This window comes from Oncorhynchus mykiss, chromosome 6 (assembly GCF_013265735.2).
Source record: "Oncorhynchus mykiss isolate Arlee chromosome 6, USDA_OmykA_1.1, whole genome shotgun sequence".
Taxonomy (NCBI): Eukaryota; Metazoa; Chordata; class Actinopteri; order Salmoniformes; family Salmonidae; genus Oncorhynchus; species Oncorhynchus mykiss.
Window position 1 is genome coordinate 35,491,906 of NC_048570.1, and position 19,315 is coordinate 35,511,220.

The 19,315-nt window shown below is 40.9% G+C and overlaps 2 protein-coding genes across 7 annotated transcripts in view; one reads left to right on the plus strand and one right to left on the minus strand.

Annotated features, from left to right (window-relative positions):
- Positions 1-10,558, minus strand: part of LOC110525851 (transport and Golgi organization 2 homolog) — a 53,740-nt gene extending 43,182 nt beyond the window's left edge. For 2 of the 6 annotated variants that reach the window (XM_036979985.1, XM_036979984.1), the window contains exons 1-2: positions 9,328-9,346; positions 6,811-6,941 (exon numbers count right to left, since the gene is read on the minus strand). In XM_036979985.1, coding sequence (XP_036835880.1) covers positions 6,811-6,866 — 56 coding nt within the window. In that variant the 5' untranslated portion in view covers positions 6,867-6,941; positions 9,328-9,346. The other 4 variants (XM_021606311.2, XM_021606315.2, XM_021606314.2 and 1 more) reach the window with 4 other exon arrangements.
- A 3,976-nt stretch (positions 10,559-14,534) lies between these two features.
- Positions 14,535-19,315, plus strand: part of LOC110525852 (armadillo repeat protein deleted in velo-cardio-facial syndrome homolog) — a 233,601-nt gene continuing 228,820 nt past the window's right edge. The window contains exon 1 of the mRNA XM_036979987.1: positions 14,535-15,175. The gene's annotated coding sequence lies outside the window, so the exon portion shown is untranslated. The remainder of the gene's footprint in view (positions 15,176-19,315) is intronic.

Consider the following 19,315-nt stretch of genomic DNA (forward strand, 5'->3'; position numbering starts at 1 on the left):
GCATGCTTGGAATTTGCCAAAAGGCATGTGAAAGACAAAACATAAGGTTATTATTTTCAGATTATTTGGCCTGAATGCAAAGCGCTATGTCTAAAGAAAACCAAGCACAGCTCATCACCCGTCTAACACCATCCCTACCGTGAAGCATGGTGGTGGCAACACCATGCTATGGGGATACATTCAGCGGCAGGGACTGGAAAATGTTTTCACTTTTTCAGTATGTGGTATTGTGTGTACGGTAGATGGGTGAGAAACCAGCAACAATTTAATCCATTTAGAATTTAGGCTGTAACACGAAAAAATAGGGGGTATGAATACTTCTTGAAGGCACTGTAGCCTATATGAATTCTCGCTACTTCTGAAGCACATGTTGTCCCCTGGAAATGAATATAGAACCCTGTAAATACATGTTATTTATAAAAAGCTAAAATGTTGATACAAAAAAAATAGTAATTGAAATAAAATAAAAAGTAATTTGTGGAATATTAATTAGGTTTCGACATTATGTTAAAGCACTATTTTCCTACTAACAAGCATTACATTGAAAAATGTACACCGTCTCTTCAAGAGCGTAACGTTTGTGTAGACAACTAGCTAATGAGGTAAAAAAAACTAAACATGACTGAACAAAGTGTAAAAACAAAATGGTTAAAGGCCTGCGAAAAGATTTAGAACGGCCCACAACATGGTTTAGGAACGTAAAATGCGGCAACCCAATCCTCAACAGGAAGACAAAAACAATGCGCTGGTTAATATTGGTCAACTCTTTTGAACGGTTTGTGCTAGAAATAAACAGTAGCAATGGTGCAAGCATGACACTAATCAATCTGCGCTCAGGAAACAACAGCACGGCCGTATCATTACAACAATTATTCTAAAAAATAAATACAAATATTGTCACTGGTGCTCACAAATTATAACTGCAGGTCACACAGAAAAATATTTTTGTCGCATATGTGACCCAATTGACCACACTTTAGAGCCCTGGTTGGAAAAGTATCTAACCTGAGATAACAGCAATATCCAGTCAGGTATACACACTGTTCCCAGATAATGATATGCATTCATTAGACACACAGAACATGCACCGCGCATGTTTGTGTTCCACGACGTCCCTCGTCAGAGCCAACTACCTGAGATTTATTAGTTGCCATGACAGGGTCACCGGTCAAAGCGATTAAATAGTTCCACTGAGAGAGGCATTTATTCGCGGAGTACGGAACAGAAATGAGTCACTGAACTACAATGACATACGTAATAATTGTATCCTTTCTTCTGGGCCTTCACGGCAGACAGTATCTCCCATGAATCTTGTTCAGAGGGAGGTGGATTCTTTAAGAACAAATTGACCTGATCGGGGTCAACCTCTGTGCATCAAAGGCTAATGACGCAAAGCCGGTTGCGGTGACACGTGTGCCCCAAGAGTCTATGACGCTGTCCCCGAAACAAAGCAAGCACTAATGATTTTACACAGGAAAGAGCAGGGCATCCATCTGTTTATCCATCTGAGCCTATGGGAATCACTAGAAGAGAAACAACAAGAAAACCAACAGGATACAGCCATGCAGAGAGTGTGATTGTAGAGAATGATTACACAATTTATTAATGTCAATTATTCCTTACTTACAAAAAAAGGGTATACGTTTGACAAAGTCAACAGGAATGCTAAGCTAATATTTCAGCAATATACCTCCCATCGATGAGTCTCATATTGCAAGGGAAAGTGCTAATCATGATGGTGACGCAATACATAGACCTAATTGGAATTCAAAACCGAACATAGTTGTCAGGCAGGTATGTTGGGGGCATTGGGTGCATGGAAGAAAACTAGTCACTCAAGAGGAATTTAGCATTCTTGCATTATTTTGCCATTCCCCTCACTGACATAACCTACATGCACTAATTCAACCACAAGGATGCTAGGCCTATAAGTTACACGTATCCTGTGGGTCCAGAGTGAGTCATTGTTAACACACCGCCACTGTGATTGCCTTAGGCTAGGGCAATCTCCCAGAGGCAAAGGCAGAGATAGACCCTGGCCAGGTAGAGAGAGCTCCACAGATCCCAAGGGATTATTATAAACAGGGCTTTAAATTACATTGACTGCTCCTCTACCATTGGCCTTCAAGGACATTCACTGAGATAAATCAGCAGTGACTGTAGTAAAAGGTTAGCCGATGGTAGCCCTAGATGGTGTTCCGCAGAGCTTTAGACCAACATGGAAGGCTTTGAATTTGCCTGCATCCAAACTGAATTGTTCCGTTTCATTGAAATTGTGAAGTGAAACGGAGCAATTCAATTTGGATTCAGGCTAGCTTTAAAGACCTCCAGTGAGACAGCACCACAGATTCTCTAGGGTTCTAATCATTGCTACTCTGCTTTGGGTGCTACATCAGATTGGAGATGCCACACTTCAGCACTAGCCTAACGCATCTTCGAGGGAGCATGGTATAATAATTGGAGAAAAAAAATGTATGGGAAGAATGTCCCCTGCATCTACCTCAACACTACAATTCCTTTTTTAAATTCAATTTGAGCTCAACACCTGGAGGTGTTCATTTTTTAAAACCACCGTCTGAATATAGGCCTAAAGATATGAGGTCAAATGAGAGCAGTACAGACTAGGCAATATGGAAAAAGTGTGGTAATTTATAAAACGGGTGGGCCTAATCCTGATTGGTTAAAAGAGCATTTCAGCCGGTGACTATTCCACAAGTTACCACCGGCTAAATCTCTGTTCCATCTGACTGAGCAATCCACCGTCTCATCAGACCATCCAGGCAATTTATAAACTTGATCTCCACTATAAAAAGCATAGAGACACTATCACCCATTTCATTTAGACTAACATTTAGTTTTCAACAGCGGAGATTTGTATAAACCTTACTGTCTGTCTCTGACATTTGCAACATTGTTTCAATATTCAAATTCAATATTCAAAACTGTCCCATAGTAATGAATGTGTAGGGGACGAGAGAGAGGAATCAAATCTAAAAACAAATTTATTTGTCACATTCGCCAAATACAACACCTTACAGTGAAATGCTTACTTACTAGCCCCTAACCAACAATGAATTTAAAAAATATATATATGGACAAGAATAAGAGATAAAAGTAACAAGTAATTAAAGAGCAGCAGTAAAATAATAATTTTGATACTTTTTACAGGGCGGTACTGATACAGAGTCAGTGTGCGGGGGCACCGGTTAGTTGAGGTAGTATGTACATGTGGGTAGTTATTAAAGTGACTATGCATAGAAGACAAAAGAGGGTAGCAGTGGTGTAAAAAGGGAGTGAGTGGGGGGGGGGGCACTGCAAATGTTGTTTGACCAGATGTTCAGGAGTCTTATGGCTTGGGGGTAGAAATTGTTTAGAAGCCTTTTGGACCTAGACTTGGCACTCAGGTACCGCTTGCCGTGCGGTAGCAGAGAGAACAGTGACTCGGGTGGCTGGAGTCTTTGACAATTTTTAGGGCCTTCCTCTGACACCGCCTGGTATAGAGGTCCTGGATGGCAGGAAGCTTGGCCCCAGTGACGTACTGCGCCATACACACGACCCTCTGTAGTGCCTTGCGGTCGGAGGCCGAGCAGTTGCCATACCAGGCAGTAATGCAACCATGCTCTTGATTGTGCAGCTGTTGAACATTTTCAGTCTCCTGAGGGGAAATAGGTTTTGTCGTGCCCTCTTCATGACTGCCTTGGTGTGCTTGGACCATGATAGTTTGTTGCTCTCAACTTGCTCCACTGCAGCCCTGTCGATGAGAATGGGCACGTGCTCGGTTCTCTATGTCCTGTATTCGACAATCATCTCTTTTGTCTTCATCATGTTGAGAGAGAGGTTGTTGTCCTGGCACCACATGGCCAGGTCTCTGACCTCCTCCCTATAGGCTGTCTCAGCCTACCACTGTTGTGTCATCGGCAGATGTAATTATGGTGTTGGAGTCGTGCTTGGCCATGCAGTCATGAGTGCAGTCATGAGTGAACAGGGAGTTCAGGAGGGGACTGAGCACGCATTCCTGAGGGTCCCCTGTGTTGAGGATCAGCGTGGCGGATGTGTCGTTACCTACCCTTACCACCTGGGGGCGGCCTGTCAGTAAGTCCAGGATCCAGTTGCGGGAGGTGTTTAGTCCCGGGGTTCTTAGCTTATTGGTGAGCTTTGAGGGTACTATGGTGTTGAACGCTGAGCTGTAGTTAACGAACAGCATTCTCATGTAGGTGTTCCTTTTGTTCTGGTGGGAAAGGGCAGTGTGGAGTGCAATAGAAATTACATCATCTGTGGATCTGTATGGGACGGTATGGAAATTGGACTGGGTCTAGGGTTTCTGGGATGATAGTGTTGATGTGAGCCCTGACCAGCCTTTCAAAGCACTTCATGGCTACAGACGTGAGTGCTATGGGTCGGTAGTCGTTTAGGCAGGTTACCTTAGTGTTCTTGGGCACAGGGACTATGGTGGCCTGCTTAAAGCATGTTGGTATTACAGAATCGGACAGGGAGAGGTTGAAAATGTCAGTGAAGACACTTGCCAAGTTGGTCAGCACATGCTCGCAGAACACGTCCTGGTAATCCATCTGGCCCTGTGGCCTTGTGAATGTTGACATGTTTAAAGGTCTTACTCACATTGGCTACGGAGAGCGTGATCACACAGTCATCCGGAACAGCTGGTGCCCTCATGCATGTCTCAGTGTCATTTGCCTCGAAGCGAGCATAGAAGTAGTTTAGCTCGTCTGGTAAGCTCATGTCACTAGGCAGCTCTCGGCTGTAGTCTAATGGTTTGCAGTCTAATGGTTTGCAAGCCCTGCCACATCCGACGAGCGTCAGAGCAGGTGTAATACGATTCGATATTAGTCCTGTATTGACGCTTTGCCTGTTTGATGGTTTGTCAGAGGGCATAGCGGGATTTCTTATAAGCTTCCTTGAAAGCGGCAGCTCTAGCCTTTAGTTCAGTGTGGATGCTGCTTGTAATCCATGGCTTCTGGTTGTGGTATGTACGTACAGTCACTGTGGGGACGACGTCATCATCGATGCACTTATTGATGAGGCCAGTGACTGATGTGGTGTACTCCTCAATGCCATCGGAGGAATCCCGGAACATATTCTAGTCTGTGCTAGCAAAACAATCCTGTAGCTTAGCATCTGCTTCCTCTGACCACTTTTTTATTGATCTAGCCACTGGTGCTTCCTGCTTTAATTTTTCCTTTTAAGCAGGAATCAGGATAGAATTATGGTCAGATTTGCCAAATGGAGGGCGAGAGAGAGCGCTTTGCATGAGTCTCTGTGTGTGGAGTATAGGTGGTCCAGAGTTATTTTTCCTCTGGTTGCACATTTAACATGCTGATAGAATTTTGGTAAACGGATTTAAGTTTTCCTGCATTAAAGTCCCCAGCTACTAGGAGCGCCACCTCTGGGTGAGCGTTTTCTTGTTTGCCTATGGTGGAATACAGCTCATTCAATGCTGTGTTAGTGCCAGCCTCTGACTGTGGTGGTATGTAAACCGCTACAAAGAATACAGATGAAAACTCTCTTGGTAGGTTGTGTGGTCTACAGCTTATCATGAGATACCCTACCTCTGGCGAGCAATAGCTCGAGACTTCCTTAGATATCGTGCACCAGCTGTCATTTACAAAAATACATAGTCCGCCGCCCCTTGTCATACCTGACGCCGCTGTTCTATCCTGCCGGTACATCGTATAACCAGCCAGCTGTATGTTGATATTGTCGTTCAGCCACGACTCCGTGAAGCATAAAATGTTACAGTTTTTAATGTCTGGTTGGTAGCTTAATCTTCCGTGGAACTCGTCAATTTTATTCTCCAAAGACTGCACGTTTGCGAGCAGAATGGATGGAAGTGCGGGATTATTTGATTGCCTACGAATTCTCAGGAGGCAGAATGGCCTCCTCTTCACGCAGATCACGGGTATCGGGGCCTGTTCCCGAGGAAGCAGTATATCCTTTGCTTCAGGCTCGTCAGAGTCATGAAAGAAGAATATATATAATTCTGCTAGTCTGTGGTGAGAAATAGCAGTCCTGATGTCTAGAAGTTATTTTTCGGTCATAAGAGACAGTAGCGGCAACATTATGTACAAAATAAGTAAAGAAATAAGTTACAAACAATGCAAATAAACAAACAAAAAAAACACAATCAGCTGAGGGCACGTAAAATGTCTGCCTTCTTCTCCGGCAGGCATTTCTCAGCCAGTCGAAATCATTAATCAACTGGAATAATTTTATAGATATATACATAGAAATGTCAATTGAAAAAAAGTACAACGAAATGAAGTGCAGCTAGTTTGCATTCTTTCCACCTTCAGTTTGAAGTTGTGTTGGCTAGCTTCTCTGAACAACAGTGTTCTAACGAGAGAGCACATTTTCTATGACAGGCGAAATCGTGCCTCATTAGCTTATTGTTATGTATGTATCCAAATAAACGTCACTTGAAATCAGCTTAAACAAATGCAAATGCAGCTACTTTGTTGTTCGTCTGCAGTCTGCACTGTTTGACGTGACTAAGTTGGCCGTAGTTGGCTAGCTAGCAAGCGTCTCTGGCAACGGAACCAATAGAACGAACGACAAGCCGGCTTGGGTAGCAACCCTAGATTTGTTTCAGGATCATATCTTGTGGAAGGATGAAATAGTATGAATAAATTCATCAAAATAAAGTTCATGAAAATGTGTCAATCATTATTTGAAAATGTTTGTAACCCTCAACTTTGTTTTGGGCCTAACAACACCAGTGCCAATATATCCTCCAAACACCGGCTTCTCGAGATTATTACTTAAATATAGTACAGAGGCAAGGAGAAGAGGCCTTACCTGTAGGCATTTTTGGATGCAGGCCGAGGGTCGAACTTGAAGAAGATGATACACATGTGGGTTTTAGGGGTGGGGGACGCTCTCTTACACTGGGCACGGTCAATTTCAAAACTTGGACATGTTGACAAGAGCTGGAAGAAAATGATAGTATAGTGAGAAAAGAAGTAAAGTGGGAAAAGGGGCGAGGGGGAATTGCTGCAATTGACTTCTTAAGTGTGAGAGCAGTCAGCGTCTTCACAAGACTACTCTACACTATGGCATGGCCTAGGTTCAATTTACAAAGGAGACAAACTAAATATCATACAGGATTGTGCAGGAAGCAATTTCACTTGCCACAGCTGTGCCAAGCCCTAGCTACAGAAAAGTCACGTGATATGAGAATGTTCCACATCCGTTACAGCTTAGCTAGTGTACAGCCTAGGCAGAACTTTTTCAACTAACCTTCACATAACAAGAAAGTTACTTCCTCTCAACAAGCTACCGGTGTCTTCGTCTACCATCGCTAGTTGCAGGTGGAACGGAAGAATAAAAAAAATGCTTGGTTAATAAAATTAAATACATTTTTGCTCCAACACCAACCTGTCCTGAGCAATGAGAGAAGATCTGAAATAGACAATATGGCGGCATACACACTGTTGGATTACCTCATGGAGTAAAAATGTATTTCATTTAATTAATGGAGCATTTTCTAAATTCTTACATTCCTCTTGCAACTAGCGATGGGAGATGAGAAGACACTGGTAACTTCCAAGTTGAGAGGAAGTAATGTTCTCGCTACGAAAAGGTTAGTTGAAAAATTGCTGCCGTATTTTTACACAAGCTAACAATTCTGTAGCTACTGTATGCTAAGCTCCTAACCTCATCCAAGTGGTAGGCTAATCCTGAAATATTCAATACAGGACAGCAATATTGTTGACAAGCCCTCATTTGTGTCCACACACTTTATTGTAATCTGATAGAGAAGTGATTAGATTGATCAAATGATGTGAAACAAAACACTTAGGTCCTCTTGTCCTGAAAAAGTTAAAATAAATCACAATATCAAACAATTACTCCGATCAGAATTGCATCAGAGGCCAACATGGAATAATATTTAAATATTTTTTTCATGTAGGCCTACATAAATAAAAAAGGTGTGAAAGCGTAGGTGATATGCATACAAGCCTCATGTCCAAACCGTGCTGACATGTGGGAGGTGTCATAAAAATGTATTTACACTTTTAATTACATAAATATAGGCTAAACACCAGTCATGTTCGACAAATATAATGGGATAATTAACATTAAAGTCTGAAGGCTTGATTCTGTCAACATCCTCAAGGCTCACAAGACCGGAGTGTGAAGAACAGTGCCTGTTGCACACCGCACATCACCCACCTTGAATTTGAGGGGAGATGGTCAGCATTTAACTATTTATTTAACAGTAAAACGTATTTGTTTAAAACCTGGACGTTTTATGAAGCATGTCTTACTGTGAGTCGAAGTAGCCTAGCCAAAATACGGCCATAGAAATGTTTTATAAACACTTAATATGCCATTGAAACAAACATTTTCCTCATATTCTATTGGTTTTCAAAACAACCTTATTTTATTGTCCAGCAGCCAAAGGCATAATCCTAATCATACTATTAACCCATGTTAGTTACAGCATCCTCAGATCTCCCTATTTCTAAATTTCTAAAAACTATTTTAATCTGTCACATGAAGCAGTTTATGCGTGCAGTGCGCTTTTGAGAAGTGTTGATTTCCACTAAATGCATTTTGGAAACATTCGCAGGTAGCCTGCAGACATGTGCGCATTGTTGAGCTTATAACATGAAGAAATAAAACTTGATCAACATTATAAGCTAAACGTTGCATCAGCCTCATTGATTAAAAAAACAAAAAACAATTATAATATGTGCAGTGATTGTATGAATTTTGGATCTGTTGTCCTAGAGTCCGTTTTAAACCATATACTTATTTATCATAATCCCGGGGATGACAGGACACCCTTAATTTCGAGCCCTGGGAGGGAATTATTTATTAAAGACACTAAAACGTATTTGGTTGTAGGCTAATTGTAATGTTGCAATATTTTATAGGCTACCAAGGGTATAATTTGTGTAACTTTGTACTTGTACTTTGTAAAGTACAAGTTAGCCAACAAACACATACAAAGTAGCCTGATCAATTCACCTAGTTTACTGCCGAATAGGCATCAACTCACCACGTAGCTTATTTATTTACTTTTCTCCCTATTTCATGATATCCAATTGGTAGTTACAGTCACTGCAACGGACTCAGGAGAGGCGAAGGTCGAGAGCCGTGCGTCCTCCGAAGCACAACCCAGCCAAGCCGCACTTCTTCTTGACACAATGCACACTTAACCTGGAAGCCAGCCGCACCAATGTGTAGGATGAAACACTATACACCTGGCGACCGTGTCAGCGTGCACTGTGCCCGGCCTGCCACAGGAGTCGCTAGAGCGCGCACCACCACTAACTAAGCTAGCAGTTTCACATCCGTTACACTCACCCCCCTTTTGACCTCCTCCTTTTCTGCAGCAACAGCACCAATGTAACAGTATAACTTTAGACCGTCCTCTAGCCCATACCCGGGCGTGAACCAGGGACCCTCTGCACAACAGTCACCCACGAAGCATCCATCGTTAGCCATCGCTCCACAAAAGCCGCTGCTTTTGCAGAGCAAGGAGAGCTACTACTTCAAGGTCTCAGAGCAAGTGACGTCACCGATTGAAACGCTATTTAGCGCGCACCACCACTAACTAAGCTAGCCGTTTCACATCCGTTACATATATATTATATATATGTTATATATGTGTATGTAACGGATGTGAAACGGCTTGCTTAGTTACATATATACACATATAAACATTTTGGGTGGGGGAGGAAAACAAGTGACTTGAGCTTTTGGACAAGTAAAAAAAAATGTTTTACAAGTAGCTCAAAAAGTTAATGTCAAGCCCTGATCAGCGGATTCTTTAAAAAACTCAACTGACACACGAGGTCAGCACCTGGTGACCACTAAAGTGTGTGCAGGCTTTTGTGCCTACCCAGCACTGTAGCGAAACACCTGCTTCAACTAATAGTTATTTATTATGAAGTGGCCTAGAGAAGCAGAACACATAGCTAGCAAGTAACCTATTATTTCTAGTTGCAAACAACATTAAGGTTAGCTTGTTAAACCAATAATTTCTCTAATATCTCTGGTTAAGCTAGCTGACTAACGATACAATGGTTAGAAATCTGACGCTAGCTAGCTATAGTGAGCAAAAATGGCCAATCTGAGAACCAAGACAACAAAATGCCAATTATAGCATCTTGCTTATAATGTTACCTTTAGTCAACAACTTTGATCAAACACAGATTGTAGCGAGTTAGCAAACTAGCCAGCTAGCTAAAAGCAGCAGTCTTGCTCTAGATAGCTGTCACAACAAGGACAAAACAGGCAAGTGACAACTCTTCGCTACCGGTCTGTTATGCAACAAAATACAAAATAAGAATATATTACAATTAACCTGCCTGGTTACCTACTTTGAGTAAAGTAAAACGTACTCACTGTTACACTTGCTTCTGAAGATCAATCCATTCGGTTGGCTAATAAAAAACCGTATTCGCACTTTTGGGGTGCAGTTGATTTAGTTTGTCAGTAGGCTAGACCGGAACTTTCAGTTCAATGTCACTGGACGAATGAGAACTCCGCTCGCCCCGTGGATGGTTCCAGAATGGCCCGGGCGTAAATCGGGTGCATCCACTCTAATGGCGACCAACGAGCAACACACACTGTGATTCGCCGATACTAATGTTGCATTCATGTCATTTCGGGAACTTGTAAATATGACGGGAAAAACGTGTAAATTCGATGGGGAAAATGCACTTGAACGCTCATCCAACTAGTAATTGGTAGTACAGTATGAAGAAAGGCAGAAACAAATTCTCAAATCGAAGTCCCCGATCACACCTGTTGGCGATGTCATTGTTACGTTAGCTCGCTAATGCCACGTTCAAACCAACTGGGAACTCGGAAAAATACGAGCTCCGATTGGGCATAATCGTTTTGAATTGTCATCCATTTCGGGAACTCGGGCCTCTTTCTAGAGCCCCGACTTTCCGACCTGAATTTCACTGACGTCATGATTTGGCCTCGTAAATTCCTAGTTGTTTGAACACACTGGAGTCGGAAATCCGAGCGCCGAGCATCCGAGTTCCGACCACCCAGGTGTTTTGAACTTGGATCTCGATCTGAAGTCACGCACCACTGAAAATGTCAACAAACATGGCTGCGGTTTTGCCTGTCAATTCATTTCGGCATTAGTCAATGGTTTTTGCATTCCCTCAGCACTCAGCCAAGATGTGAACGTGGCATAAACCTGAGAAGACAGGAGATTTTCCAGATTTCTCATATCATTATTTGGAAAGTTAATGTCAGTTGTATCATTTCAATTAGTTGATAGGCCATTTCAATTAGTTGATATTAGCATTTTTGCCAATACATGTGTGACTGGGTAGCAACAATTTGGTCGTTTTGGTCAGTGTTTCCTATGGGGACACAATTAGTGGGAAATATGTAAAAAAAAAAAAAAAAGTATAAACAAAGATAATGGATAAATGAAGAGTTCACGCAGTCGTTTACATTTGGAAGAAAAATGGCCAGTTCCTGTTTACTTAAAGGTAAACTGCACCCAAAAATGATATTTTGGCATTTGTTTCATTAGTCCATTGTTGACATAGTCCCAAAATGTGTTGCTTGTCAGCACTCAAATTAAGATATGTAACTTTCAAAATACAGAAATCAGCCCCATATGATGTATTTTGCATCATATGATGCTGTATTTCAAAAGTTACATATCTTGAAAACTTGAGTGGATAGTCAAATTTAATAGTTCATTTAAACGTTTAAATTATTTGCAAGAATATCAATTCCCCTAAAAATCCTGTTTTAGATGGACACATCTGAAATCAGGCTACCCAATGGGACTTAAATAAATGCATAAAATCACCAGACAAAATAAACGTTCTACCACATGTTATTTTCGCTCAGCCTATTTGAGTACGGACATATACAATTTGGACGTGAAAACTATTTCTAAGATGCATACTTTCAGTTTTTCCAAACTCACTTAACCCGTGCGTAAGAGGGAGGCTGGCACACGTGCAGATCAAATATAACACTAGAACGCAGATTAAGATGTTTACATGTCATAATAATTGTTTGATACTGTTCCATCAATCCCATTCCAGCCATTACATTGAGCCCGTCCTCCAATAGCTCTCCCCACCAGTCTCCTCTGATGTAAATGTCCAATGAAACAGAAAAAATGAGGAAGTGGGATGTCTCGCTTCCTCTTCGTCTCTGGTATAAAAGCACACCTGTGGTGATAATGATGGTTTCCCAGGAACTGATGGCTTCTACAGTTGTAGCTAGATGGGGTACAGCACCATCTAGTTGCGTTGGGGACAACTGTAGAATTTGAGCTAACTCTAACCCTTTTCCTAACCTTAACCTAATTCTCCTAACCTGCTACGTAACGTAACTTCTGTCCATAGCTGTACTCCATCTAGCCACAACCATAGAAGCCATTGAAAGCTCGGAAATCTCTGACTTCCGACTTCAGTGCGTTCAAAACCACTGGGAAATTGGAGAAAAAAAACTAGCTCTGACTGGATCATCCAACTCAGGAACTCAGGCCTCTTTCTAGAGCTCAGACTTTCCGACCTGAACGTCACTGACGTCGTGATTTGACCTTGTATTTTTCATAATTCCCAATTGTTTTGAACACGGCATAAGAAACCATTAGTGTCACCGCAAACCAAAGCCCTGTTCGCAAATAAGAGCTTTATACACAAGATGGTCGGAAACCATGCAGTCTTTATGAGAATAAATGTTTGGTGCATGGTTGATTGATTATAGGCTACTGAGAAGGTTCCATGTGTTTGGAGTTACTTTGGGGGCCAAGCAGTTTATTGAAACCCCCCTCCTTTAAAAGTACTGTCATTGTTTTTGTCATAGTTTTGTGAATTCTTGAAAACACTGTTAGGCCTAGGCCTACTGTAGGATGTTTCAGAGTCATCTACTGAGTAGGACTTACTGAGATCACTGTTATTGGTTACATGTGCCTAATACAACATGTGAAGACTTGACAGTGAAATGCATACTTACGAGCCCATTCCCAACAGTGCAAAGTTAAAAAGTAAGACAAATATTTGCACAAAAAAAAGGAAATATACAAGGAGTACCAGTACCGAGTCAATGTGCAGGGGTACGAGGTAGTTGACGTAATATAGTATGTACATGTGGGTAGGGGTAAAAGTGACCATTTTTTGGGCCTTCTTCTGACACGGCCTGGTATAGAGGTCCTGGATGGCAGGAAGCTCAGCCCCAGTGATGTACTGGGCCATACGCACTACCCTCTATAGCGCCTTGCGGTTGAATGCCGAGCAGTTGCCATACCAAGCGGTGATGCAGCCAGTCAAGATGCTCTCAATGGTGCAGCTGTGGAACTTAAGGAACTGAGGGCCGATGCCAAAATCTTTTCACCCTCCTGAGGGGGAAGAGGTGTTGTTGTGCCCTCTTCATGACTGTGTTGGTGTGTTTGGACTGTGATAGGTCCTTAGTGATGTGGACACAGAGGAACTTGAAGCTCGATGCGCTCTAATACAACCCAGTCTCTGTGAATTGGGGCGTGCTTGGCCCTCCGTTTCCTGTAGTCCACCATATACTCTTTTGTCTTGCCAGCTTTCCGGGAGAGGTTGTTGTCCTGAGACCACACTGCCAGGTCTCTCACTACTTCCCTATAGGCTGTCTCATCGTCGTTGGTGATCTGGCCTACCACCGTCGTGTCATCTCAAAACTTAATAATGGGGTTTGAGTCGTGCGCGGCCACGCAGTCGTGGGTGAGCAGCGAGTACATTAGTGGACTGAGAATGCACCCCTGATGGGCCCCCATGTTGAGGGTCGGCGTGGCAGATGTGTTGTTGCCTATCCTCACCACCTGGGGGTCCAGGATCCATTGGCAGAGGGAGGTGTTGAGTCGCAGGATCCTTAACTTAGTGATGAGCTTGGAGGGCACTATAGAGTTGAACGCTGAGCTGTAGTCAATGAACAGTAGTCTCATGTAGGTGTTCCTTTTGTCCTGGTGGGAAAGGGCAGTGTGGAGTGCAATAGGTATTGCATAATCTGTGGATGTGATAGAGCGATATGCAAATTGTTGTGGGTCTAGGGTTTCTGGGATGATGGTGTTGATGTGAGCCATGACCAGCCTTTCAAAGCACTTCATGGCTACATATGTGAGTGCTATTGGTCTATAGTCATTTAGGCAGGTTACCTTAGTGTTCTTGGGCACAGGGACTATGGTGGTCAATTTATTGTCATGCTGTCATAGGACCATCCCCCATGAGGAGCTGAGCATAGGCCTAAACCATCCATCCACGCCTCTGGCGAACTCTACTTTGTTCCATGTCGTGTGTTTACTTAATATAGCCTACAACATCGGATGTCTATGGTAGCCAAGGCCTACCTTCATACATACAAATTTTATCATGTTCAGGTGAGTTCATTTGGTCAAAGTAGGAAGCTTAGTATAAATGGCCGCATGTTTGAATTTACCGCTGACACTACAAAGATAGACGGATTTTAAACCAACCACGTTGGAGATACTAAGTACGTTCACCCAATCAAAATAAATATTTCCTCGAAGGCCCCGCGATAGGGGCGGGATTCAATCGACGTTTGTTCTGATAGTTTTGTTGTACTGACGCTGTTTGTTATTTGATAGAAGATCAGTTTGGCCATGCAATTATTGCAATAATTTTCTCTTGAAGTAGGGTATACTATTTGTTGTCGAAACTCATTTTCTACGCTAGGATATTGAAAGTTTGCGACTTCACATTGCTTTTTGTTTCGGGCTTTAAATGGAGAGGGGGACAGGCTATTTACCAATAGACTAACTTGCCTTAATTCCTATTAAATAAATAATGGACAGATTTTTTTTAAAGGAAGGAAACATTTCACTACAGGTTATGTTGATTTGTTCCCTCTTACCCTCCAGATATTGAGCAAATAAGTATTGGCTAAGCAAATCACTGACTACACAGTATTATTCTCGGGCACCGTACGAGAATAACTGTAGCCCTGACGTTTGCTACAAATAATATTGAAAAGAGAAGAACTCATTATTCGGATTGGTTATAAATGTATATTAAGTGTTGTCGACGTTATTTGAGGTGCAATTCAAAGACGAAGAAGAAGAATAGAAGTGTCAGGTGATTTCATCAACACGAGGAACCATCTGGTGATTGCATCGCTAAGTTTACCCTGCTCCTGCGTGTTATCCCTAAACTCCAGTGGAAGGGAGGAAGAGAAGGTAAGAGCCGTTATAATGTAGCGTATCAATGTGCTATAATGATTTTTGGTTAAATAGAAAACGTCGATTTGATAACAGTATTTTCATTTTATCAGCCGAACAAACAATATATTATTCCTACGTAGTCGTAGGCTACACACTACGCACACGTTTTGCAATGGTCATGGAAGGATTTGTGTGCCAGTGTGGTGGGGATTTTACGGAGTTGGTGTTGTTTGATGGCACTCAATTGTAGACTAGTAAAATGTATATTTAATGTAAAATGCATTCGATGAACAAATTATTTGAGTAGCCTAACGACATCTAAAGATTGCAATAACGTTAGCCACAGCTTTGTCCCCTTGAATGACTTCTGTTTCATAAAGCATGCAAACCCATGTCGTGTGTTTTAATGAATATAACCTACAAAAAATATGTAGTTCACTGCCTCCTGATTCTGCATATATAAGAGCACACAAGTCATCTATTGTGGGAAAGTGCCTCAGTCTGCCCGTGGCACCAACAATAGACTACCTACAGGTAACTGCAAACAGTGTCTTAATTAATAGGGCGTTGGGCCACCACGAGTCGCCAGAACAGCTTCAATGCGCCTTGGCATATATTCTACTAGTGTTTGGAACTCTATTGGCGGGATGGGTCACCATTATACCACGACAAATTGCGTAATTATTTGTTTTGTTGATGGTGTCTCGGGCGCCGCTCCAGAATGTCCCATAAGTGTTGATCTGGTGACAGACGCACAACCTTTAAATCCCCAATGCTCATTTGGCTGCGTTTACACGGGCAGCTGAATTCAGATCTTTTTCCACTAATTGATCTTTTGACTAATCACACATTTATCAGAGCTCAAATGGTCAATTTGTGAAATATTATCAGTGAGCTCTCTTTAGCCATGGTAGCCAAAATAATGGGCGACTATGCATTTTTAAAGGTGACCCTAAGCGTGGGATGTTAATGAATTCAGGAACCACACCTGTGTGGAAGCACCTGCTTTCAATATACTTTGTTTCCCGTATTTACTCATGTTAACTTTAGTTTGGCAGTTACCTGGACCATCTTTGCAATAATTCTAAATAATAATAATAATGTTTTCATGCTAACCTTTGGCAATGCAAAATACAGTGGAGTGACTTTATTTATAGTAACAAATGTGGTGGAAAACTTGGACTATTTATTAGACGGATAATAATGTAAAGTTGATAGGCATAATCAGTCATCTTTTTTTAACAATAACATTTTATGGCATGATGTTGGTATTGACTTTATGATAGATGAGCAGCAGGATATGTCTTATTTGCCACATAGAACACCTGCCATGGTATTTTTGAAATGCATTAGGACCTCAGTTTTTCCAAGATGTAACACATTAATGTGTTTTTTATTTCATTTATTTTTTTGCTGCTGTGGCTGGAACTGTCAATCATTTCCCTCTGCTTTCGTTTTCCTTATTGAGTGAGTGAGTGGGTGTCCATGGAGTCTAATTTCTTCTTGTAATTACCCAGTATGGAAAAGGGGGCACTTGTGAGTTGCTGCTCAAATTATTTGTGAGGGGGTTGATTCCCTCTTCTGTGGCTTTCCTCTTGAGTCCTGAACACTCTTTATGAACACTGATAGGCCTAATATAATGAAATGCATGCGTATCGCAGTAGAGGCATTTGATGTGTTCAATTCTGTTGATGTTACTGCTGTAGAGAAAAGCGATTCAGTTGGATGGAATAGACATTTATTGGCCATGCAGTGTTGTATGAATGAATATAAATAGCTTTTGCAGTCAATCACAAGGTCGTGCTGTCGCTCTCCAGTGGCATTTTTTATTCAGTATTAAAATGTAGGATATTCTCATAGATGTGTGTGTGTGTGTGTGTATGTATGTATATATCTATATATATCTATATATATATATATATATCTATATGTATATATATATCTATATCTATCTATCTATCTATCTATCTATCTATCTATCTATCTATCTATCTATCTATCTATCTATCTATCTATCTATCTATCTATCTATCTATCTATCTATCTATCTATCTATCTATCTATCTATCTATCTATCTATCTATCTATCTATCTATCTATCTATCTATCTATCTATCTATCTATCTATCTATCTATCTATCTATCTATCTATCTATCTATCTATCTATCTATCTATCTATCTATCTATCTATCTATCTATCTATCTATCTATCTATCTATCTATCTATCTATCTATCTATCTATCTATCTATCTATCTATCTATCTATCTATCTATCTATCTATCTATCTATCTATCTATATAGTGGAGTTTGAAGTTGACACCCTTAATAAAGATGAGCAATAATGATATAAAAAAATAAAACATTAAAATACTAAGCTACATTATATGCTAAAACAAATTGGGACATTATTTTATATGAATACAGTTGCTCAGAGAAATAGATTATCTTTTAACAAGATAAAGTTAAATGGTAGGCTTCCAAATTATTGATACCCCTAAATATTTTTTTATAAATTAAGCATTTGCAAGTTTAGTATTTTGTCCTATATTCTTAGCACACAACGACTACATCAAGCTTGTGACTCTCCAAAAAATGTGGACGCATTTACAGTTTGTTTTGGTTGTTTCAGATTTAGTGGCCAATAGAAATGAAGGATGCATAATGTGTGGTCATTTTATTTTTTATTGTAAATAAGAATATAATTTTCCTAAACACTTTTATGTTAATGTGGATGCTACCATGATTACATATCATTCTGAATCATGAATAATGAGTGAGAATTGTTAGAGGGCCTAAGATCATACCCCCAAACAGGGTTTTAACATGTCATCTCATTGGCTAGTGTCAAAGTAAAGTAAAGAGGCACTTTTTTTTTTTTTTTTTTTGCAGCCTAGGTTCCGGGAAAAATGTGGCCTTTTTATAAATGCGTTTCATGCAATTTTACTCAATTTTACATGACTTGAGACTTTGGCTGAATCTTTTTTAATTCCGCACAAATAATCAAAATGGCAGGCTACTTTGACACTGAGAAACTGAAAATCTGAGAAATAAATATGACCTTGTCTGGATTCCATCAATAGCCTATGTGTGGAAACAGATATTGAAGGCTACATTATGATGAAATTATAGTCCTAAAAAATGCTTTACAGTTTAACTGACTCACCCAATGATGCTCACTTGCTGGTGATGGCTGATGAGCTCATGCCAAAAGCCTATCTCTCTTTTGTAAAACAATATTTAGAGGTTTATCAAATATTTTGGTAGCCTACAGCATAGTGTTCTATATTCAGCAGGAGCCATTTGTTTTACAACCTGTGTTTTCCCTCGATTGTATTTGAAATATTGTGAAAGGCATGTTTTGTCTTAGTGCTGTTTTTTCATTGACAGATTGGCTGCCCATTCCCGACTGTAGGCTATTCCTTGTTTTTGGGCTACAATCCACAACTCGGCTATTTTTAAAAATAAGCTATTGATCCTTTGTGGATAAATTATAAGCCTTCTCGTGGTGTTTGGCAAATGTATAGTGCATTCAGAAAGTATTCAGACTCTTACCTTTTTCCACATTTTATGTTACACCCTTATTCTAAAATGTATTAAATAGCACATTTCCTCATCAATCTACACACAATACCCCATTAAAAACAGTTCTTTAGAAATGTGAGCACATTTATTAAAAATAAGATACTTTATTTATGTTAGTATTCAGTCCCTTTGCTATGAGACTCGAAATTGAGCTCATGTGCATCTTGTTTCCATTGATCATCCTTGATGGTTCTACAACTTAATTGGCGTTCACCGGTGGTAAATTCAATTGATTTGAAATTATTTGGAAAGGCACACACCTGTCTATGTAAGGTCCTGCAGTTGACAGTGCATGTCAGAGCAAAAACCATGCCATGAGGTCGACGGAATTGTCCGTAGAGCTCCGAGACAGGATTGTGTCGAGGCACAGATCTGGGGAAGGGTACCCAAAAATGTCTGCAGCATTGAAGGTCCCCAAGAACATGGTGCCGTCCATCATTCTTAAATGGATGAAGTTTTGAACCAGCGAGACTCATCCTAGAGCTGGCCGCCTGTGTAAACTGAGCAATCGGTGGGAGAAGGACCTTGGTCAGGGAGGTGACCAAGAACCTGATGGTCACTCTGACAGAG